The sequence below is a fragment of the Pithys albifrons genome, chromosome 6 (assembly GCF_047495875.1).
Source record: "Pithys albifrons albifrons isolate INPA30051 chromosome 6, PitAlb_v1, whole genome shotgun sequence".
Lineage (NCBI taxonomy): Eukaryota > Metazoa > Chordata > Aves > Passeriformes > Thamnophilidae > Pithys > Pithys albifrons.
The window spans coordinates 16,579,636-16,602,514 of record NC_092463.1 but is presented as its reverse complement, the minus strand read 5'-3'; the positions used below and the strand labels follow the sequence as shown (position 1 = coordinate 16,602,514).

General features: G+C 47.3%; 1 protein-coding gene across 3 annotated transcripts; it reads left to right on the top strand.

Annotated features, from left to right (window-relative positions):
- The first annotated feature begins 8,619 nt into the window (after positions 1-8,619).
- CHGA (chromogranin A) lies at positions 8,620-21,971 on the top strand. Of its 3 annotated transcripts, XM_071557637.1 has the most exons (9): positions 8,620-8,834; positions 9,245-9,291; positions 13,003-13,096; positions 13,498-13,566; positions 15,711-15,809; positions 15,907-15,948; positions 17,417-17,920; positions 18,380-18,858; positions 21,443-21,971. In XM_071557637.1, exons 1-9 carry the CDS (start codon positions 8,627-8,629, stop codon positions 21,524-21,526), a joined length of 1,626 nt encoding a protein of 541 aa, XP_071413738.1. In that variant the 5' UTR covers positions 8,620-8,626; the 3' UTR covers positions 21,527-21,971. The 3 variants fall into 3 exon arrangements, with proteins under 3 accessions (XP_071413738.1, XP_071413740.1, XP_071413739.1); XM_071557639.1 differs by lacking the exon at positions 15,907-15,948; XM_071557638.1 differs by lacking the exon at positions 15,907-15,948 and having other exon boundaries at positions 15,711-15,842.
- Positions 21,972-22,879: the final 908 nt, after the last annotated feature.

Here is a 22,879-nt window from a genome sequence, read left to right as displayed (position 1 = left end):
CAGCACAGTCATAAATAGAACTGATCAAAATATGGAAAAGTGTTTCTGCTAAATATTTCAAAGTTGTTTTCAGTTCAAATGTTCTGAAAAATGCATTCTTATATTTAGAAAAGTTTGAAAAAATATCCCGTTTAACTTCTGCTTTCATTTGTTAAAACCCAATCAAAATAGATGTTGACAATTTGTATAATTATCAAAATCCATGTAAAATATGCTGCTAGTGAACTTTCAAGGAGGGAGCTGCTTTGCTCTGTGAGGCACTGATCCCGCAGAGAGTTTCTACAGAAATTATTTGTAGCATCTATATCATTGTCAGGCTTGTACCTGTTTCTCCACACTACACAAGAAATCTAAAGCAAGTGATGTCTGTATCTATATATATCATTGCTCCTATTGCTCTAACTTCTCAAATATCAGTTTATATTATCAGACTGTAGCATCACCTGTCACATATTCCATAGCTTCAAAACCAGAAAGGAATATGGTTTTGTCTACTGAAGTGGACAACAAGCAGGTGGTGTTAAGCCAAAATATATCTCTGAAAGTATAGAAGAGTTCCCAGTCAAATATGCTGATTTGTTACAGTTTGTTTCAAATAGGAGGAGGTTCCTATTAAGGTTGTGCTGAACAGTGTGACCTGCAGCAGATGTGTACAGATCAGAGTGAAAGTGAGTAATGGTATGTCTGCAACAGGGCTGTGTAGGGGAAAGGGTGCTCAGGTCCTTCACATGGGCCCCTGCTTTCATATCTGTGAGGGCTGGAGGAAGTTGTAGCTGTCATAAAGTGTAGTTTAGGCTTATTTTTTGCAGCAGAACATTTCTCACACAAAAATACAATGGGAGACAGGAACTATCCTTCCCACGAGAAAGGTTGAGAAATTAGCCCTCACCACGAAAGGACAAATCTGATGGGAGAAAGGCCCTGCCTCAAAAGTAAAGGGAATTCTGGGAAGAGCACGACTTTCCAGCTCCCAAGTGAATATAGTAGTGATATTTGTCACCAAGAAAGCTTATTTGTTGACAACTGACACACCCAATCCCTTGTACTATATACCACAGAGACAGCTGTGTGGAGAGACAGTCCCTTGAGGCTTTGCTCCTCCAGAAGTTTTCTGCACAGATGATCCTGAGCCCAGGGACAACCTGGGAATAAGCCAGACAAGCAACAAATATTCTTCCCAATGGCTGGCATGGCTGAGGAAGCAGTGGGAACCAACCCTCTAGTGGCACTTGGAACAAGTCTGTAGCAGATGGGCTCTTTGACAATTTGGGCTCTTTTATACACAGTTCTGCAGGTCTTTGACTGACCTCTGCTATGTGTGAACCCCAGTCATACAGAAGTCTGCTTCAAAATAGAAACTATTTCACTTTCTTATGAAATATCACATTAGATGAGTCGTGTTGCTTAGCTGGCTATTTGCCTTTGTCCAATAATGGACACGTCTAACACCACAGGAAACATCTGTATGACCAAGTAAATCAAGTTGAAAAGGAGCAGGAGGTTTCTAAAAGCCAAGAAATTCACACATCCTTGAAGGAAGGGCCAGAAGTACTTAACTTAAGAGGTCATCTCCTGCAGCAGCTGAGAAGAGCACCAATACATGGCTCTCCCTGTCCTAGCATAAGGCAGATGTTTAGGCTGCACTTAAGCTAATAAGGACATAGATGCTGCAAAACCAGCATAGGCAACAGGAGAATCACTTTTGCATGTGGGTCACAACAGTCCCATGCAACACTACAGGCTTGGGGCAGAGTGGCTGCAAAGCTGCCCTGCAGAAAAGCTGCTGGTCAGTAACAGCTGAACACGAGCCAGCGTGTGCCCTGGTGTGGCCAAGAAGGCCATCAGTACCTTGGCCTGTATCAACAATAGTGTGGCCAACAGGACCAGAGCAGTGATTGTCCCTTTGTACTTGGCGCTGGTGAGGCTGCACATGGAATCCTGTGTTCAGTTTTTTCCATCCCCAGCAAAGTAGAAAGTGTAGTTCATCCTGAGACCTTCCCTCAGGCAGTTAGTAGCAGAGACTGAGTCTGAACTCACCTGAGTACAAATGGAGAGGAGGTCTCTGCAAGGTCAGCAGTGGTCAGTGGCCCAAACTCTTCTCTCCAAACAGAGCAAACTGGGAGGAGGCGGGGGGTAGGAGGCAGAGAACTTCTCTTCAAATCCCTGAATTTTCTTTGTAGGGCTCATCCTACCATATGGAGGAGTCTGTCTGGACCATTTTATCTGCAGAGAATATGGATGAGCTGGGCTCAGCAGAGGCCTTTACTGCCCTTGAAGGTCCCTCATGCTACTGTTCCCTTGCCCTGTGAAGGTAATTGCTGTTCCCAAGGACAGACACTGCCAACCCCTGCTCTCCTGGGAGGAAAAAACATTGGTCAGGTAAGAAATCTGAGCTCCTGCAGGCTGAAGAAAAGCCCGGTAACAGTAATTTAAGATTCTGTGGCTGTTCCTCAAACTGCTCTGTTCTGATGTTCTGTAGCAATTTAATACCTGAAAGGTTACCTCCTCCTGTTCTTTGCTTAGTACAGAAGGAAAAGGCTTGCTTTGCCTGGAAAGAGAACATTCATTAACTAGCATTAACTTGAAATTTGGTGTTCAAAAACTGCCTTATCAACAGAACATCTGAGGTAGGAACCATCTGCACTGCAGACTGGCCAGAGCTCTGCTCAGGCTCTGTGAAGAACAGCCTGACCCAAACCAGGGTGAGCAGATGAAGGAAAGGAACCAAGGTGTCAACTGAGACCAACAAAGTCACAGAGAGAGTCTTTGTCTCATCCAGGCTGAGTAATTTGCCTGATACAGGCTGAGACAACTCTCTACTACTGACTTACTGCTGGAGCATGTCTAAAACCTCCAGATACCCTCCCTATCCTCTCCATAACGTCTTCTATATGAGGGAATAATTGATCTTGAAGGATAATGACTCCTGAGACATCTCTGTATGGTCATTTCTAAAATGAAAACAATTTTTTTCACATATCACCAGAAAGTTTCTGGGTCACTGAGTGAAGACTAAAAAAGTCCTAGTGAGAGCAGGATACACCAGAATCTCTTTGCATTACATCATAGGTAATTATATGCTATGGGTAATTAATCTGTGGGAATTACTGGCTAGTAGCCAGGTTTAAAGGAGCCACATGAGAACCAGATGACTGGGATTGTTTCTCTCAGAAAGGAGATGAGTAAGGAAGAAATGTAAATATCCACAAAACCCTCATGGACTAGGGAAGAGAAAGAGCTTTTGTCTTTCCCAGCTTTTAGCATCAGAACAAGAGGCAATTTTAAAAGAACGTATGAAATATTTGTGCCATGTTTAAGAAAGCTGTGGCACTTAATGCCATAAGAAGTCCTCAGGCTGAGGAAGGTGCCAAGTTTGAGGAGAGACTGTTCAGAGAGACAAACAAACTAGCTCCTTTTAATTAGCTCTAAAACACTGTGGAGCACAGTAAAATGAATATCAGGGCCAGTGCCTAGTTTTTGGGAGGTTTGGATGCTGGCATTCAGCCTGACACACAGGTAGGAAGAGGGCCTGTTCCCACCCCAAATCCTGTCCCTGCCTCTGGGGGAGTGCCCAGAGTCTCTGGCTCCCTACTCCAACCCCAAATGGCAATCGCTGTGTCCTTGTGCTTCATATCTCCAGGTAAATGGTTCTAGGGATGTTGTATTGCTGCTGTTCAGAGAATAATATTCTTGGGGCACAGCAGTGCCCTGGAAGTCCTTAAGTCTGGCTTCTGTAAACACTTTTGGGGACAGAGATATGTAGGGAGCAGGATGCTCACACCTTTCCTTCATTCTGCAACAGCAGGAGGGCAGCAGGATGTGTGTTCAGTCATCCTTTCAGTTCTTCAAGTGTATTAATTCCAATGGGAGCTAAGGGATATCAAATAAAGCATCCCAAATGGGAGATGTTCATGTGTTTCATGATTCTAAACCTTACTACTGGTAAAAAAAAAAGTTCTTTTAATTATAATTGCTTTTTTAATTAGAGATTTTGTCATTTGTCTCTATGAATTGGGAAACTTAGCACAAGTGCATGTAACTTACATCTCAAAAAAGACCCTTACCATGGTCATGTTTGATCAAGAGAGGAACTATGGCCTTATGGGCAGCCCAGGAGAGCCACATTCCCCTTTGCCTCACTTGGTGTTCACTGAGCATCTGGCCTGGAGTGGACAGACAGCTTGGGTATATAAAGGAAGAGGGTGAGGAATAAAATTAATCTCTACAAATTATACCAGGCAGTTACCCAATGTTCAGAACCTTGGATGATGCTGATGCTGTTTGAGGGTCTGTGTGTTGGCTGTGAGTTGCTGGCAGTTTGGAGGTCAGGATGAAATCTGGGTTGCTGGCAGCCTAGACCTTAGCATTGAGTGGATTTAATTGTGGCATGGGAAAGCAAAGAAGAGGAAAAATACCTGCAAAATATCAAGATGTGGTTTGAGAATTGCCAGCACGGAGAGAGATATCAGTCACCTATCAAGACTCGAGTTAAGGTGTGTGAACAAAGACTTTTAGCCAATTTAAAATAATACATGTGCATATGGACAGAGACAGAGACTATAAAGAGTTAAGGCTTCTGTTAAGAGGGGCTCCTTGGGCTCTTGGGCCTCTGGGCTTGCTTGCTACTTGTGGTATTAGTTGTTAATGAAGTTGTTACTTGCCAGCAGTTGGAGTACACCTCAATTCAGACTGCCGCATGGAGGCAGCCCGGTGGGCTTATGGACCTCCAGATGAGGAGTGCTGCTCCAAAGACCTCAGTCACTCTTGTCACTATTGTTTTTCTCTTAACTCTCATGAACCTTGCTAGTGCCTGCAGGTCAATAAATAGGACTATATGGCTCCAGCTTCAGAACTAAGTAAACAGTGTAAATTATGTTCTCATGAGCTTGTATTAAACCAGCTTAGAACTTAGAGAATTGCTTCATCTTACTGAATATGTAAATAAGCATGACACAAACTTTTGTTGTCACAAGTCAAATAAAACCATGGCCACGGGAACAATCAGTAATTTCCTGAGGAGGCTGTTTGAGATCACTGTTCAGAGAGAACCTCTATCTCCATATCTCTTCTTACAGATTCAGTGGGGCTCACAGAAATCAGTGAGGAGTTTCTGCAAGTGACAGGTAAACTCAACATGGCATTGGAGAGGTATGACATTTTCCAGATTGGTGTTTGAATAATGTTTAGAAAAATTGTGTTGAGATCCAAGCTATTTGTAAGGGTGCCCAGATGGTATTCTGTGATTGCTACAGGGAGGTCTCTTCTCCCAACAGGAAACATACTCCATCTGCCCCAGTTAGAGCTGTGCAAGTCAGGCAAGGATGAAAATGGATAGGCAGAGCAATAGCTGCTGTTGGGATTGGGCACAATGATGGGCTTTTCTTATGGGGTATAAGTAAACCCTAAAACAGAAAAATCAATTAAGTTCAGGCTGGTGCAAACACAGTCTAAGACAACCAAACCAACTCAACATCTATTTGCCTCTGATCTGAAAAAGAAGCTGCCTTTTACCAGCATAGATGGGTTTTCACAACAGCAATCTGAACTTTGAAGCTCATTTCTACTTACAGGCAGACAAGCAAGTCTTGGACGAGGGAACTGAGAGGAAAGTGTGACTGACTAACATGTGGGAAAGAAGAAAAGGTGTGATGTGGGGGTTTTAATACACTGCTGCTATTTTGGCAATGAGCTTACATTCAAGTTTTTCAGTCAAACAGTTATCAAGTGATTTGCCTGTTTTTTTAGTGGTCTTTTTGGTTAGGCTGTGGGTAATAGCTCTGCCTTGGCTTCAAGCCTTTTTGTTATCTTCATGAAAATGACACTTTTCTTCTTTATGAGCTTGAGTTCCCAGAACTGTAAAATCACTACAGTCTGAGATGCAGCATCAGTGTTACCAAGCACAGAACACTGGTGGGTTCTTAACCCAGTTTTAGCCAGGAAATTAGAGAACAAAGCTCTCAAAGTAGCTCAGAGCTGTGCTCAAGGTCCTTTGGTTTTAGTTCCTGAATTCTGAAATAAAATTAAAATAAAAATTTCCTTTTACGCATTAACTGAGAATAGCACTTAAGCCACATGATCTCTAAGAAAATGACCTTATGCATAAGAGGATCATATATCAATATGGCTTCTCTGCTGACCCTCTTGGTCTCTCAGCTCAGAGCACAGATATTGCAAGAGTGCTGGGTGTCTGCTCCCATCCATCCACACATTGCTGTCTTCTCAAATCACTTACAGGTTAGGAAGGCAAGTATCCTTTTCCCATCACAATAACTCATCTCTTTGTCCATCTGCACATGTTATGTTAGTGTAATGATTGCAGGTGGGTAACGGTATATGGCTCTCCACTTTCCCACCAGACTTCATGGACCAGAAATTGTGCAGCTGTAAGGAAAGATGGAATTGTTCTCTATAGACATCAACAACTTTTTTATAAGGCTGGAAGTGATCATAAATGTCCATCTGCATTTACCTTGCCACCCACTGAAGATCTACTTCTATACTCCATATAATAAACCACAAACTACTTCAGAGACTTACAAACTTGCTCTTTCCTTGAAGTCTGTTGTGGCAGAATGCCTTCCACTTTTTTATTTGATCATTTTGCCTTTTGACATAAGTCTTTCCCTAACATGCTCTACAGTGACGGTTCCTAATATAGCTGTGCCTAACAAGACAAATTTCAATAGCAGAAGTACTGATTGCTGGATGAACAGTTTCACATTCATTTTCCTGGGCAAAAAATAGAAAAATTCATCATCCATCAGGTGCTATTACAGTGAGAGAATGCAGAATATACCTGGAAAACATTTACTTTCTCCTTTGCAATGAACTTTATGTATGCAAGATGACAACTTGAGAGAGAAAAAAAGTAGTGATGGGCATTACATATCCTGGCACATTTCTTAAAAAGAAGCCCCAGGGAAGAAAAGGGCTTCATATAAGAAATTGGATTAGGATTGAGATAATTTATTGCCCTAATAAGATCAACATTTATATGTAAGGATGAATAAATATTGACTAGGAAAGCATAGATTGATAAGGAAATCAATCTGTTTCTCTCTTAGGATTACATAGGAATTAACAAAGCTAATAATGTTCAGTATTTCAGATTCAAAGACAAATGCTCTGATGTATCCTGAAGGACTGAATATTGTATATGTATATGACCTGCACCCCTCCTTGCCCGACAAACAATTCAACAACACACACAGCACACATACAGAGAAAAAGGAAAGGGAAAGGGAAAGGAAAAGGGAAAGGAAAAGGAAAAGGAAAAGGAAAAGGAAAAGGAAAAGGAAAAGGAAAAGAAAATGCAACAGACAAGGGAAACTTTGATATTGTATCAGTGGCCTTCTACAATCCAAATGTGCCTTTTTTTGCATTTAAATCAGATAAATATCAGGACATTTGGGAGCACAATTCCATGTGCACCTGGAAAGAGAAAGGGGAAACTTATAGTGCAGTCTGTACTCCCTGGTCTCATAGAAAAGTTCTTGTCATCTTGGGCAAGAGGACCAGCGATGACCTCTAAGGTTCTCTCTAGTTCCTTGGGTGCAGGACTCCCCTATGAACAGAGTGAGGGAGGATGGGTAAGAAGGACAGTGCATTTTTCTGAATTTTGTTTTCTAGTCTAAGTCCCTGGCTTTTGTGACCTCTCAAATTGCTTGAGGGATAGCACAGAATAGGTAAGCTGCTATTTCTAAAGAAACATTTTCCTAAAGAAGCACTGGATTCACTTTCAAAAGGGAATCCAGCTGACTGACGTGACAGGTGCTGCATCCAAAGAATAGAAAGCCATTTTTTCAAGAGCAGGGAAATGTTTATGACCCAGAGAATGGTACAGTTTGTTACTGCTTCTGTCTCCCTGGTCAGTGGAAACTGCCAGCCAGGTAATCTTAGTTACTTCAACTATGGAGTGTAGGGTGTGGCTACAGATTGTTATGAAACACTGAACACAGGGCAGCAACCTATGAAAATTTGCTTTTAGAGTCACAATGGCTGGGCAACAGATGCACCAGCCTTTGCTGGTTACCTCTAATGATATCCTGCTAACAGGTGTTTCATAACAGCAGGGACTTACCCTGTCTATTGGCAAACCCATTTTGTGATGACCGGTTCTCTGGCTCTTGACCCCTCTGACAGGCACCCCTGTCCTCTGGAGGTGTTAAACAGGCATCTAAGAATTTCAGCACCTGTTTAAACGTCCGTGGTCAGTGACAGACAAGGGGATCCGAAGAGGGCAAAACCACCTCCAGGTGGCAATGCTGGGTGGGACACGAGGTGCCTGTCACGTTCGACTGCCGGCACATAGAGAGAGGGCATGTGCACAGGTGCTGTAGATTGCCGGAGTCGGCTGAGACGCTGGAAAAGCGATATCCTGGAAACACAGCTCAACTTTCCTATGCCAGGAGAGTGGGAGAAGGTGGAGCAATTGGTGCCTGACACCTTCTGGTGGCACCCTTTGTGGGGGCAGCAGGGGAGGTCGGGGGGATGCTGGCGAGTGGCCGCTCCTCCGACACCTGGCGGGTGATGGAGGCTCTCGGGAAGGAAGGCTGTGTGCGACGGGAGGGGGGAGAGGAGGAGGTGGCTTCCTCCTGACGCCATTTCCGAGGGCTGAGATATATAAATGAGCCAGTTGCTGCAGTGCCCCATCTGGGATCTTCAGCCAGGTCACTGGCGCAGATACACACGCCGGTGCTGGTCTCCCCTCAGCACTTCGCCTGGAGCCCCCACGCCACGACAGATTCACCCTCAGCCCCTTTCTCCCTCCCTCCATCCCGTCAGCATCATGAGCCGCCCAGGACTGCTCGCCGTGCTGCTCCTGGCCGTGCCGGGTAAGTGGCACTGGGCTGGGGTCCGTGTGCCCCGGCCCGGCCCCTCCGACCCACGGGCAGCGCTACCCCCCCGGCCCCGGCTCCGGCCCCGCTCAGCACCGCGGACAGAGACAGGCGGCCCCGTCAGCACCGCGGACAGCGGCGCCGCAAGGTCACTGCCGTCCCGGGCCCTTGCCTTGTCTTGCCTTGCCTTGCCTTACCTTGTCTTGCCTCGCCTTGCCTTGCCTTGCCTTCCCTGTGCGGGGCACAGAGCACACATCCAGCTGCTGCTCCTAGATTACTTACTTCTACCAGAGAAAGATGTCCCTCTTTTCCATTCACATTTTTAGCAGGACAGTAATTGTCTGCTCATCTTCCAGATGAGATGAATAACAAGTTCTCTTTCTTTCTCCCCTCTTCCCACCTTACAGCCGTCTCCCTTCCTGTGACAAATGACATGAATAAAGACGACACTAAGGTAAGGATGGGCCAGTAGTTGAAGGGTCAAATGAAGAGAAGGATGTGATGTTTAACCTCCAACCAGCTGGTTGGCTTTGAGCTTCTTCTGCACCCGAGGAAGTCCCTCAGGATGCACCAGAGGGGTTGGACAAGCTTGTTTAGCAAGGAGATGGAGGCTGGGTCCTCCTACTTTCAGCTTTTCAAAGCTCCGCACAGGAGGTGACTCAGGAGAGAGTTGGGGGAGATGTGATTCAGAAACAGGCATTGCTAGGACTGTGTGTTTGGGGGTGTACACATCTGTGTCTGTATGTGTGTGGTGTGTTCCTGACACACGCATGTTCCGGAAAAATAGACAACTGGTCCACTTGGCTTGCTAATCCATACTCAGCTGCTGCTCAGCCTGTCTGGATGGCTACGAGCAGTACGGGACTTGGCTGACCTCTCCAGCCCTCCCTTATAGGCTTCCGTGCATACATCTGTGTCATGCCCTCTGGCACTTAGAGCTGCACGTCGCAAATGTGTGCACTCCCAACAGGCTCTTGGCATCTAAATGCTTGGATAGGTGGGTTTGCCTGTGTTATCTGTGACAGACACCATCCCTCTCACCTCCTCCCTCCCCATCCTTCAGGATGAGCCAATCGCTTGGCTGCCTAAATTAAAACTTCTACAGAAATTCATGTCCAGAAAGGAAACTCCAGGCTTTTTCCTCTTGCTTCTTGAAACATTTTGTGTTTTGAAATCTTCTAGCCACAATATGTTTTCTCCCCTGGCAGCAGTAGGGGAGGACACAGGCTCCATTTCACGTTACCTATAGGATGTGTGCTGTGAGCAACACCTCCCTGTTTCCTGTCAGACGTGCCTGGGCCTGGAGAGCAGTTGCTTTGTTAAGACTTTTAGCCTGCTTAGCCCTTGCTGGGGCTGAGCCATGAGCTGTGAGACACCGGATGCCTTCCCCAGGCTGTGTGCTGCTAACTGAGGAAGGCTACCCAGGATAGACACTTCCCCTTCAAATGGACATGCCAGAGTGTGATGCTTACTGGGCATCTGATGGGACAATCCATTAATTCCATGATTTTCCCTGTAAGAGCTATTCCCCAATATATTCTATGTGTAAAAAAAGGCACTTTTGTGCTGTTGATGGAAATGTTTCCACCAAGGGAGGATTCCTTCCCAAGATTGCCCCCCACTCTGAGTATTACACTGAAACATACCCTATCTGAGAGCAAAATCAGCTTTCTTTTGAATTTGCTGCAATTGGAGGGAACCATTAGGGTTTTTCTGCCTTCATCATCCTCTGAGACACAGCATTTCTGTGAAGGAAGTCCTGGTCTTGCAGGACAGATCCATGCAGGGATATCATCACATGAATACAGCAATGAGCACTGCAGCTTTTTCTACACACCATGCTCTGTGCCACCAGCATTTGTGGGTAGCTCAGGGCTGTGTAATGGGTGGTCAACACCTGCAGGCCTTTCCTGGGCAGTTCATCAGACTTCCCTTACACCAAAGGCTTTCCATAGGGAGTTGAACATGACCAAAGCATTTAAAATGTCTCTGGTGTTTGCCCACTATTGTGAAGAACACTATTTCCCACTTAGAACCACACATTTCAGAAGGGCCTTATCATAGCTGAGCTCAGAAGTCTGTCATTGTAAGGACATGATCCTTTGGAGATTTCTGTGTAGGGACATTGTGATCTGCTCTTAAGGATCTAGTTACATGCTCATGGTTAGATGATAGCTATGGCAAAAATCCAGTCTGAGTTTCTGTACTGGATTAATTACATTCATTTGGAAAGGATCTCCTCCATTTCCTGGTGCAGGCTATTATTTCTTGACCTTGTGAAGCCTCACTCTGCAAGACTTGTTCTTACAAAATGACAAGGAGAGTGTAGTGGAATGACTGAATTCTTCATTTCATTACCTTACAAAGTTCCTCCCCAGAGTTGACTGTACTTCTGTGGTGACTGATGTGGTTTTTTGTGCTTGAACAAAGACCTTAAATCAGCTTAGAAGTCTTCAAAAAGCTTGAATAGAATATATCATTGAACCAGATCCTTATTTCTCATGCTGAGAAAGTCCTTAATTCTGAAGTTGCATCAAATACTGTTGCAATAAGTGGGTTCAGAGGTTGGGAAATGTGGGAAGGGAGCATCAGAACCTGGTATTTTTCTATTTAATTGTAGAGTGAGTTGACTCAAAGTCATCTAAAATCAGTTTTATTGGATTGCTTCTGGTATAGGAGAGTGATCCTAGGGAAATCCTCCTGGTTTCTTTTTTTAGATCTTTTCTATAACATTTTTATTCCATCAGGCAACCCCTTCAAACTCATAGGAGTTCAGCATTTTATGGGTTATCTGTAGAAGCAGAATTGTCTGCTTACACAGTAGACTTACCCATTGCAGCTGGTCAATGAATATATCCAATTGCTTGAATGAACAGCATTGTTGATGACTGGGAATTGCTGACTTGTGTTTAATTTCTACTGCAACCACTGCACTCTGCTCTCCTGAGAATGGTACATTGTGAGGGAGGTCAGGGCTCTCAGGGCTGCCTGCAGAAATCATCAGGAGAATGAGGCACAGTGAGTGATTCTTTTGCTCCCAAGGCTTACATGTATTCTTGTTTTTTTTCAGTTTAGCCTCTTTTTTTTCACAGGCAGTTGTGAGCCTCGAATCCTTCCCAGGCTGCTTTATAAATAATCATCCTTTTGAACTAGGCAGCCTGATTCCTACACTATAAACCAGCACCAGGCTCTAGTGAATGCTTCTCTCCTGTGTGACCATTTGGGTTTATCCTGATCACACATTAGGGCTTCCAGTGGTGTGTCTTGGTGTGGCAAGGATGTCTTCACACTTGCTAGAGGTGCCACATTGCCTCTCCTGCCACACATACAGCTCTGGGATCCCTGCAGTATCAGCAGTGCTGCAGTTGCATGGGTGAAGAGTTAGGCCTCCAAACTCAGCATAGGTCACAAACCAGATAAATAATGCTCCTCATCTTACACCAAAGAAAAGGGCTGCTGGAAAGGGTGGGCCCACAGTTCATCCTGTTTGGGAAGCTGTGCCAGATCTTCTTTGCTTTCAGATGACCTGACACCATGTACAGTTCTTCCAGTCTGTAAGAGATCATTTGAACACTCAGAGCCCAAGTCAAACATTTCTCCAGCATGTCTTGTCCTTCTCTAGGGGTAGAGAGCAGTATTTCTCATCTGTGTTTGAAGGTAATTTGCTGCTCACCTCCCTCCATGCCTGGCTGCAATGTAAATATGGTGCCTTTCTCAGGCTTTGAAGAGCTTGCAAGATTTCAGGGTCACCTATTGAACAACTTGTTTCTCTCTACAACCCAGTGAGCCCTCTTATGAGATGCAGGTTGAGATATTTGACTTAAAAGATGATGATTTTGAGCTTTCTATGTATATATCTAGATACCCTTTAGTCTCCTGATGTGCCCAGACCCTGGGATGGTCTGAAGCCGTGAAATCTTCAGCTGAATTTTGTGTCGTGTTGAAGAAGCTGTTTCCATTGTCACATGTCATTTGCTCACTTCTGAGTTGCAGAAGGTACTCTCTGTTCCTGCATTAGGAAAAACAGGAACTGAACATTCAGTTCTGGTTTGACCAGAAAGATCTGTGCCATTACCTGCTGTATCTTAGCCTTGGTAACAAGTAGATTTAGGAACAAAATATAAAAAAAAGCAGTGCTTCAGTTTGTATTTTTGTCTCTTTCTAGGTGATGAAGTGCATTGTAGAGGTCATCTCTGACACTTTATCTAAGCCAAACCCCCTGCCGATCAGCGAGGAATGTCTAGAAACACTCCGAGGAGGTACAGCCTTAACCTGAATGCTGGGTATCAACAAGAGCAGATCTGGCAAGCAGGGGCTGGTCCTGCCCTGACCAGCAGAGCCCTGACTCCTTGATCCTTCTCAAGGGGTCTTTGACACATTCACCTGCCTGCACTAGGCCTCAGGTGCAGGGACAGAGCCACTGCTGCCCCCAGCCCAGGCACTGTGGCCAGAGGGTTGCTGGGTGACATGAAATTGCCTGGTCTGCATAGCACCTTTCGGTCATGTTAATCACACGGTTAAGAGATGTGACAGCAAATCAGGTCAGGGGAGAGGAAAGAGCAAATGCAGAGAGAGGTGGCATTTGGTGTTCTTTTTTATTTCCTGGGGATAGGGGGAGATTATTTTTGGCTGCTTTCTTTACAAGTGTTCCCTATTGCAGATGAACGAATTATTTCTATCCTTCGCCACCAAAACCTATTGAAGGAACTCCAGGAAATTGCTGCTCAAGGTACAGTGCCAGTACAGTTATTTGGGAATATAACTATGGAGAAGTTATAGGGAAGAGTGGTTTCATCTGTTGTAGCCCCTTACACAGTTTTGTTGCTTGTTTGGTTTTGGGTTTTTAATTTATTTTATATTAGTTTGAGATCATATACACATGCCCTAGGAAATACAGTACCAGGACTTCCAGTAAAGATTGTGTGAGTGTGGACAGGAATTTTGCTTATAACGATTCCAGTATAACTTGTAATACACCAGTGTAACTTGGTGATGATGCAGAGTATGGACATTTTAGGGTGAGAGAACCCTAAAAGGAAATACTGCAATTTAATTCAACAAATAATCACCAGCTCCCAAACTAAAATGAAATACAAGAAAATGTTAACTGTGCAGCTGGACTCACTAAACCCAGGTGCTGCAGAAGGGAATCCACACTGAGTGTTGAGTAAGACTTGCACCTAAAAGACCTCAGTAAAAATGGTCTTGAGCTAGTTGGTAATTGTTGATGGTTTCCTCAACTCATTTGCAAGTCTCTTTGGTGTAGAGAGGTGCAGGCTGCTCACCACAGATCAGTGTGGGAGCACCTGCAGCACAGAGCTTTGCAAAGGGGTGTGCAAGGGAAAGAAGGGTTATTCTCAGGTGCCAAGTTGTCCAGAGGTGACATGCAGGTCCCAGCCAAGGCTACTCGAAAGCTAGTCCAGATCCATGTCCAGGTGGACCAGCTGAGGCTGCAATAAGGCTCTCCCTAGGCTATAGGAAGAGTACTTCCTGAGCTTCCCTCCTCCTCTCTGGGGTAACCTAGGTGGCATCTGGGCATCACTAGGGAGAAGATGATCAGGGCAACCCTATGCCCTGCTCCTGTGTGGCAAGTCTGCCAGGGATGGCTAGAAGGCAGTGCCATCAGAATGCTTCCAGAGCAAGGAAGCCACAGAGGCAACAGGGAGAATAGAGAGGAAAAATTCAGGAAGTCAGGACTGGGAGAGAGTCTCATGCAACTCCCAAAGCCATATTTTGGTCACTACCCAAATGGTTGAGGGACCAACTTGGCACTGATCTCAGACAGGTCCCATGGATGCTTCAGTGATCCAGAAGAAAGAAACTTTGGCCTATTCAGTGTGCTGGGATGCTGCTGCCTTGGCACACCAGGGGTTTGAGGAGCCCTCAGATATGAGAGGCTGTCTCACTAGGCGTGGAGTCCATGAGAAGGGATTTGTTCCACAGAAGTGCATCTTGCTTCACTCTCCTTGGTGTGAGCCCATCACACCACTTAGTCCCAGGATAATGTGAGATCTAATCTAGAGATCACAGAGAGCGGGGGTGGAGCAGCCTTGCAGATCAAGGGAAAAGTGAAAGTGTTTATTTTGGTCTCCTCTGTGCTGGCTGCAGCTGGTTCTGCTCAGGCTGGAGAACCTGTACTGTTCAGTTCTGGGTTAGAGAGAACAGGGCTGGCAGTGTTTCTCTTGCTATTGCATTAAGGCATAGAAGCAGGACATGAGCTGGGTTAGCCAGGGCTTGCTTGGTTTGCAGATCCCATTGGAATGGGGCTGTCTGGGGAGTGCTGGTTGCCAGGACAGGTGCACTCTGGTCTCCAGCTCATTCTGCCTTCAGACACCTTTTTCCAGGGTGTTACATAGTTAAGTGGACTCCATAATCCTGAAGGCTAAGGTGTGGGGTCTTGGAGCCTGAACTGAGAATGGAATGCTGCTTCCTCCTCCTAGTGCCTTGGGGAGAGGGCCCTCACAACTAGGCTGGAGGGCATGGGAGCTCTCAATGCTCACCTCAGCAGAGGTATGTAGGCAAAATCTGGCAGGAGGCAATTTTAATCTTCAATACTCTGATGCAGAAGTCTTCTGTTGGCCTCAGTGTGCTGCAGTTCGGAACATCTTATTCCCTAGATCTCCATCAATATTAGTTTTCCTGGCAACCATGCTGCTTAGTTTGTTTAGAGACCATTTTCTTTCCAGCAGATGATGTTTCTGATTGTGGTTTTGTTACTGCAGTTGATTCCAGTCTCACTTCTCCTCACAGCTCCCCTTTGGCACATTTTTCTGTGGTAGAAAATACAAAGGGCAGAGAACTATTTCCCTACCTATACTTTCTGAAACATAGGAGGGACTGTAACTTTTCCATACTTTTTGTTGCTTGGCACAGGTGCCAATGAGAGAACTCATCAGCAGAAGAAAAACAGTGGCTTCGAAGATGAACTTTCCGAAGTCCTTGAAAGTCAGACCGACAAGAACAAGCGGAGAGGTCAGTGTCAGCCTCCACCCCCGGGAAATCCAGGTCAGGCTGTAAACAAGGATGTTCTTTCTAACAGCCTTGATATGTCCATCTGCTTCTCTTGTAGGCATCTTCTTTGATGCTGCCTCTGACAAACACAAGAAATCTGGTATTTGCTTTGTTCTTATTTACCAGTTTAAACACAAGTCGTTTCTGAGCTATAGTAACTGGTGACTGTCAAGTCACCAAACCGATACTGATCTTTTCCACCCTGCTGCTCACACTATCACTCACTCCTAATCCTTAACATGAGTCACAGCCAGGGAAATCCAGAACTGAAAGATTCAGTGACACAGGCGAGAGTGATGTGGGTCTGTGCCTGCCACCGTTGTTTCCAGGCATCTAAGATATTAGGTAACAGGTCTCTGGAGGGAAAATTGAACTGTGTGATATGCACACAGTGCACACATCCACACAAAACACCTTCATCTTGTAAAGATCACATTCACCTGGGATTTCCCCTTCTCACTGTGTTTTTATGGCCTGACTAGAGATAGGCAGTTTAGCAAAAAGGAGGGTTTGGCCCCTTCCCTTTTCCTTGTCAGGAAGACACGATGCCAACATGACTTCTCATCCAGCTGCAGAAACCTACAGAGGGTCTCAAGAAGGCTTTGAGTCATGTGGTTGACATCACAGCAGCACAGAGATGCTGCAACATCAGTCCAAAGCTGCTCAAAGAAATGAGTAGTGATAACCCTGGGGGCTGCTGCTGCAGCCAGCATGGCCAAAAACCGACAGGATGGTGCCACTGGATCTCCCTCCTGTCAGGGCAGACCTGAACCTCTTGCTCCAGCAGGGTGGAGACTGATGAGGATGAAGTGTGGCACACTGGACCATCCAGGCCTGCTAGCAGTCCAGTGAGACCAGCATGGTTTCATAGGTCTTCACCAGCCCTGTGTGACCAGCTTTTTGTATCGCCTCACCCCAGCACATCCCTCAGCCCTTCTTGGGGCTGTACTTGTCTCTCCATACCTATCTGGGTTTTAAGCCCCCATCTTTTCTTTTTCAAAGTGGTTTCTGTGGCTAATTGTGTTAAAAGAGGGCAGTCTCACTGGAACAAGAACAAATACACAGGCACATTAAGCACCTGCTGAGTAGTTCCCTTGCAGAAGCAGAGCCACTCCCCCTCCTTCCAGCTCCCTGGGAACAGGGCTGGCTGCATCTTCAGCCTGATGGAAGAAATAAGGAGGCAATGTTAGCACATCACTCAGAGCAGGAAGGGCTGTGCAAGGGCCGTATTACACTCCTAAATAATTTCATTTTACATGCAATCTGGTTTCATGCAGGGTGAGTTAGTTGCTGGCATCTCAAGAGATGGTGATGAGGACTGTGCTGCAGGAAAACACTTGGGCATATGTTTAACTTCAGTCTTGTGAGTCTCTTCAGGAGTGCAGGCACCAGAGAGAGCACTGCCTTGCTTGAACACAAACATATGCTGAAGTGACTTGCAAAGGGATCCATGGACTGGTTAAGCAGATTGCTGAGCTGGGCTGAAGCTCCCTAAGAAATGCCTGGGCTCTGCTGGTTGTGAAATGAGCTCTCAGCTGAAGTGTTTCTTCTTGTTCCTCGTTCTGCAGATGCAGCAGGGGAGCACCTCGAAGAAGAGCAGCCCACAGGGTCCCTGGCCGAACTGGCAGCACAGAAACCCCAGGAAAATGAAGATTCAAGAGAGGAGGTTAAAAACAGCCTGGAAGAGAGGGAGCCCAGGCCAAGGGATACCAACCCTGTTGAGAAAGAGGACCAGGAAGAAGCAGAGAGCAATGACATCAAGAATACAGAGGGTGCCCAGCGAGACAAAGCTTTGAACAACCACATTGGCAAAGATTACAGTGAGGATGAGCAGCAGCAGCAAGTGGATGAAGAGGAGGTGCCCAGAGGCTCCAGGGACAGCCTAGAGCTTGAGGGCGAGGGAGAGGAGCCATCCAGGCAGGGCCAGGAGCACAGCAAGGAGGTGGCAGGGGAGCGAGTGGAGCGGGAGGATGACGGAGATGATGCTGCAGAGAAGGACCCTACTGAAGCAGAGAGATCTCTTGATTTGGCTGAGGAGGACGAGGAGGCTGAGGACATGCAGGGAGATGACAGTAGGTATCCCAGACAACTGCACTGATACCTTCCTGGGGTAGGTGAGAGCACTGATACAGATGGATTAGAGGCTTTACACCCAAAAAGTTCAGGGAGGTCCTTACTGGGTTTACAGAAATATCCTTTTCAGCAGCCACCCAGACCCCACCACAAGCACCTGACATGTGGGCCCATGCACAGCAAGTAACACAGGCCCCACAGCTCACTGCCTCCTTCTGGGCTCTCACAGGTCCTGTGGACAACCAATTCCTTTTTCTTGAACTTCCCACAGGGTTTTTGACTGCTGCCTTCAGGTCCTGCTACTGACATGGCAACACGAGAGTGGCTATTTCCAGAATCCTGGGAAAGCAGGCCCAACTCAGGAAACCCATCTGGCATTGCCCCTGAAGGCTCAGTTTGAAGGTGGACTGTAACCAGGTTAACAGTTGCTTTCACTGTTTTGTTTCATGCTCTTTCAGATAATGATGATGCGCTGGGATATGGCAAAGATGGGCGGAGCTCTGAGGAGGAGGAGGAAGAGGAGGAGGAGGAGGAAGAAGAGCAGCCTGGGGCACTGAGAGGAGGGAGACATCACTTGGAGGATGAAGAGATGCAGGAGGAGGACACTTTCCAGTCCAGGGATGCCAAAAGTGAGGAGATGGAGGAGGAGTCCTCCAGGGAGTGGGAAGACACCAAGAGATGGAACAAAATGGATGAGCTGGCCAAGCAGCTGACATCAAAGAAGCGCAGGGAGGAAAATGATAGTGGGGAAGACCCAGACAGGTCCATGAAAAAGGCATTTAGGTCCCGCAAGTATGCCTTCCGTAATCCAGAGGGAGATGTGAAAAGGTCATGGAAACATCACTCCAAGGAGGACAGCAGTGAAGGAGGCTTCCCACTTGCTCCCATGCCTGAAGAAAAGAAGGATGAGGAAGGCAGCGCTAACAGGAGAACAGAGGTTGGTGTACTTAGGCTTAAGAATAAATTCTGCCCGGTTATCCAAACTATGCTGGGAGATTTGGATTGTACCTTGGTATTAACATAGCCAGCAGTGGTTCTCTGTGACATTAAGTGGATACTTAGTGAAATTTTAGTCTTTCAGACCCAGGTACTATTGAAATTTGCACCTGGCTGTACTTTTGGTTTTTATCTTTGTTTTAGTGACTAGTGCAAAAGCATTCCCTGTCCCATAGAGTCCTGTCTCCACTTTTGCACTGGCCTGTGCTGCACATGGTGACCCAAACTATATTTGGAGACTGGAAATGGGCCTGTATCCCAAAGCCCTTCCAAGTCATAGGAAATGCTTTCCCTGTCTCCGGGATGGAGAGAGTAACATCAGACCTCCTACAGAGGTAAATCAGGAGTGCAGCTGTGGTGAGAAAGCAGGAACTTTGGAGTGGAAACCGTTGACAGATGTAGGAATACATCTGAATCAGGCTTCCAAAGTCAGACATCTCTTTCCCTGATACCTTGTGTGATGCTGGGTATTAGCTTAGCACCTCTCCAGCAGACAGGAGTGATGGATTCACCTTTGTGCTGAGGCCCAGCTCCAAGCACAGGAGTTAATTTGAGATAGCTCAGGGGGTTGGCATGGGCTTTGTGGGTATTTGCCCTGGAACAGGCCATAATCAGGTGCCTGGGAAGAGGCTGAGGCAGCAGGTGAGTAAAGTCAGTTTGCTGCAGCTCTCTTGCCTCCAAAACAAGCCTCTTGCCTTAGTTGCACTCCAGACCACTGGCTGACTGCCCATCAGCATCCCTGGCTAAGAGGGCATCTCCAATTGTGTGAGTTCAAAGCAAAGCCAAATGTCTCAGCTTGAAGCAGGGATGCAGTGGGGTGGGCTGCCCCTTCTGCCTCCTCACAACCATCTGCTCACATCCCCTGTCTCTCCCCTGAGAAGGTTGCTACCCACCTGGCCCTGCCAGTGGCTCTGGTGTACACCTTGTTTGCAAGGTGGTGGACTCAATCTCCAAACAAGGACTGGGTAGGTTGTTGAGACTGCAAAACTGTAATGTTTACAGATACAAGAAGACTTTCTGATTTGGATTTTTTTAAAAACTGGATCAGGGCCTCTGGGAGTCAGTGAGGAAATGTCTAGACAAGGCACCCAGCAGTGAGGGAAGGGGAGGCATAGGCTGTGGCTCTGCCCAAGCAGCTGCCATCCTGTCTTCTCACCTCATTTTTGGGCCATGTGGCAGTGTGGCTTGGCCAGTGTGGGCATAGATGGGGGCTGAGAGTGCTGTCCTCTGCTCTCTCCAGGTCTCAGCATGTGGGGCCAAGCAGAGGCAATCCAGAGCACACAGGCACAGCATGAGGCAGCGGTTTGGATCTGACCAAGCTCTTTTTGGGTGCAGCAGAGGATCTCAGCACAGCACTATTTTTCTCACTTTCTGGGGGTTTCAGTCATAGCCAATATTCTCCTCCAGAAAGGTGAGCCTCAGCCAGCTGCTCCCTCACCCGCTTCAAGCAAAACCCATTGAACAGCTGCTTGGGCTGTTTGGCTGCTGACACCTTGCTGTAGCTAAAGCCTTCCCAGGGTTTGAGACAAAGGCCCTATGGAGGGGCAGAGTGACTTTCTCTCCATTCAGGAAAATAGCTCAGGGAAGAGAGAAAAAAAATATTTATTTTTGCATACTTCCTTTACCTTTTCCACACCAGCCACATGCAGTGCTGGCCAATGGCTCAGTGTTGGTGTTTGCTCAGCAGCTGCTGCAGGCAGCAGAAAGGCTTTGTTCCCTCCACACAGGAGAGGGGCTGTCACCTCGGCTCTGCTGATGGAAAAAGGCACTTTTAGCATCTAGAGCCCTGAGTTTACTCATGCAGAGCCTGCTGCTGCACTGGGTGGGTGTATGGTCTGCAGAGAGACCCCAGAGTGATGGCAGCTGTGAGGGACAGGCAGGGCAGGAGCTGGCATTGAGACAGGACCAGCTGGATATGACCCAAGTTCAGGCAAAGCCATGTAATTAGGAGTTAGTTAGTGGTTAGGAGTAACTGTGCTAAATAAAATAGCTTCAGGTGATAGCACAGATACACAAGAGCTGCTATAGAAAGACCACCAAGTAATGGGTAGCTCAGGCCTTTGAATTGGTGGCTTCCTCAGCTGCTACTTTCCCATACAGAAAAGCATCTTCTGGTACTGGAGGTACATGCAAACAAACACCCAGGGCAGCATGGACAGAGGGGACACTGCCATCCCCTGCATGAGCAAGGTATGTCCTGCCCTTGCCACAGGTGACAGGCACCAGTGCCATCCTGGCTTGGCTCCACTGCCTCAGTGCAGGTGCCTGGTGCTGCTCAGCAGAGCCTGCCCTGGCCCCAACTCCCCAGCAGCCCCCTCGCTCCAGCCCCGTGTTCGGGAGGTGCAGACCCACCGGGGGCTGCCCTGCCCAGCACCGATGTCTGTCCAGAGGGGCAAACGCAGGACAGGCTGAAGGGATGAGCAGGACAGGGCTGTGCTCGTGCCCCAGGCAAGGCTTTCTGTAGCTCGGGGGATGAGGGCTGCCCACCCACGGCCGCTGACACGTGTCCTGTGCTTTTGTTGCAGGACCAGGAGCTGGAGAGCCTGGCTGCCATCGAGGCGGAGCTGGAGCGCGTTGCCCACAAGCTGCACGAGCTGAGGCGAGGCTGAGCCCTCCCGGTGCAGTGAAGGCACCGGTGCCGCCCTCCTCCCTGCCCACCGCGTGTTCATTTCCCCATCTGAAAGCAATTAAGCCGAGCAGCAGCACCGACCTCGCTATTGCCCAGGCCTCCTCCCTCGTCATAGTGCTGTGCCCATCGCCGCCGCTCACCCCACGCTCCCCTGGCCACACGGACGCCCACCCGCCCCCGGGCAATGGTGGGTGCGAAGCGCAACCTACTGTGTGTTTTCTGTCTGGGTGGGGGTTTTCTCCCTCTTTTTTTAAAAGACAAGACAGCTTTCTAGAAAGTTCTTTCACCGGTAGTTTCACTGGGTAAAAAAAACTGCAATAACTTGTTATCTTTTGATTAAATGCTGAGAACTCTGACTGTAATATATTCTATATAAAAAATTTATCTAAGGAAAAATAAAACTGCAGGGGGTTCCTTCCTTTGTTTTGGCAGCTTCAGTCTCGATTGTCAGCACGCTGCAGGGCTGGTGCGGTCCTGTGGAGGGGAGGGGGATGGACGGCACGTGGTGATGGTTTCCCTCCGTGCCCTCAGGGGCACAGCATCCAGAGCACTTCCCTGTGGTCTCCATCTCTGCAGAGCCATCCCGGTGCTGCAGAGCTCAGCCCCAGCACTGGGTGTGCCGCAGCTCCAGTGAGACCAGGGTCACACCCGAGGTTCCTCAGTGGACACAGGACTGACCAGAGAGAAAAGTTAAAAGTTTGAACACTGGGGCAATGTGTGACCAAGTAAAGCTATCTGGACAACACAGGAGTCGATTAGGAAAAATAGAAGTAACAGGCTAGTCATGAGGAAAACTCCTCATCTGTGCTCCCTGCGATGCCCCTCCTGTGTGCCGGCTCACAGGAGCCTGGCTGCTGGCACTGTGCTGACAGGCAGCACCATCCCCATCCTATGGGTTTCAGGCAGCTGGAGGACTTGGGTGGTGCCTGGGGTGGGGAAGCTGCCTCCAAAATTCTCTGAACACTAATCGTAGTATTTCAGGTGTTCTGTGTGTATTGGCAGCAAAGACCCCTCAGTGCAAGGGCTGTATTTCCCAGTTTGAAGCTATTCTCTCCCAGCACCTGCAGCCCACAGAGCTGCTGAGACCAAAGGACTTTCTTCAGAGGCAAAGATGGCATTGAAGGCCTGAGCGTGGGGCCTGGGAGGATGCCCCACCAGCTGCAGCTGCTGCTCTGACCAGCTGTGCCTCTGCTCCCCACGGCCAGCCCTGCCTTGGACTGCTGCATTGAGCCCCAGGCGGCGTTCACATGAGCCCCTTCCTGAGAGGGCTTGTTGCTTAGCAAAATCCAATGCTGCTCAGTGAAATACCTCTCTCTCCTGCACTTGCTAAAAT

Coding starts and splice junctions, on each gene's coding strand:
- CHGA (XM_071557637.1), top strand. CDS start 8,627: ATGAGCCAGTTGCTGCAGTGCCCCATCTGGGATCTTCAGCCAGGTCAC. Junction 13,097..13,497: donor TCTAGAAACACTCCGAGGAG/GTACAGCCTTAA, acceptor TCCCTATTGCAG/ATGAACGAATTATTTCTATC. Junction 15,949..17,416: donor TGACAAACACAAGAAATCTG/GTATTTGCTTTG, acceptor CTCGTTCTGCAG/ATGCAGCAGGGGAGCACCTC.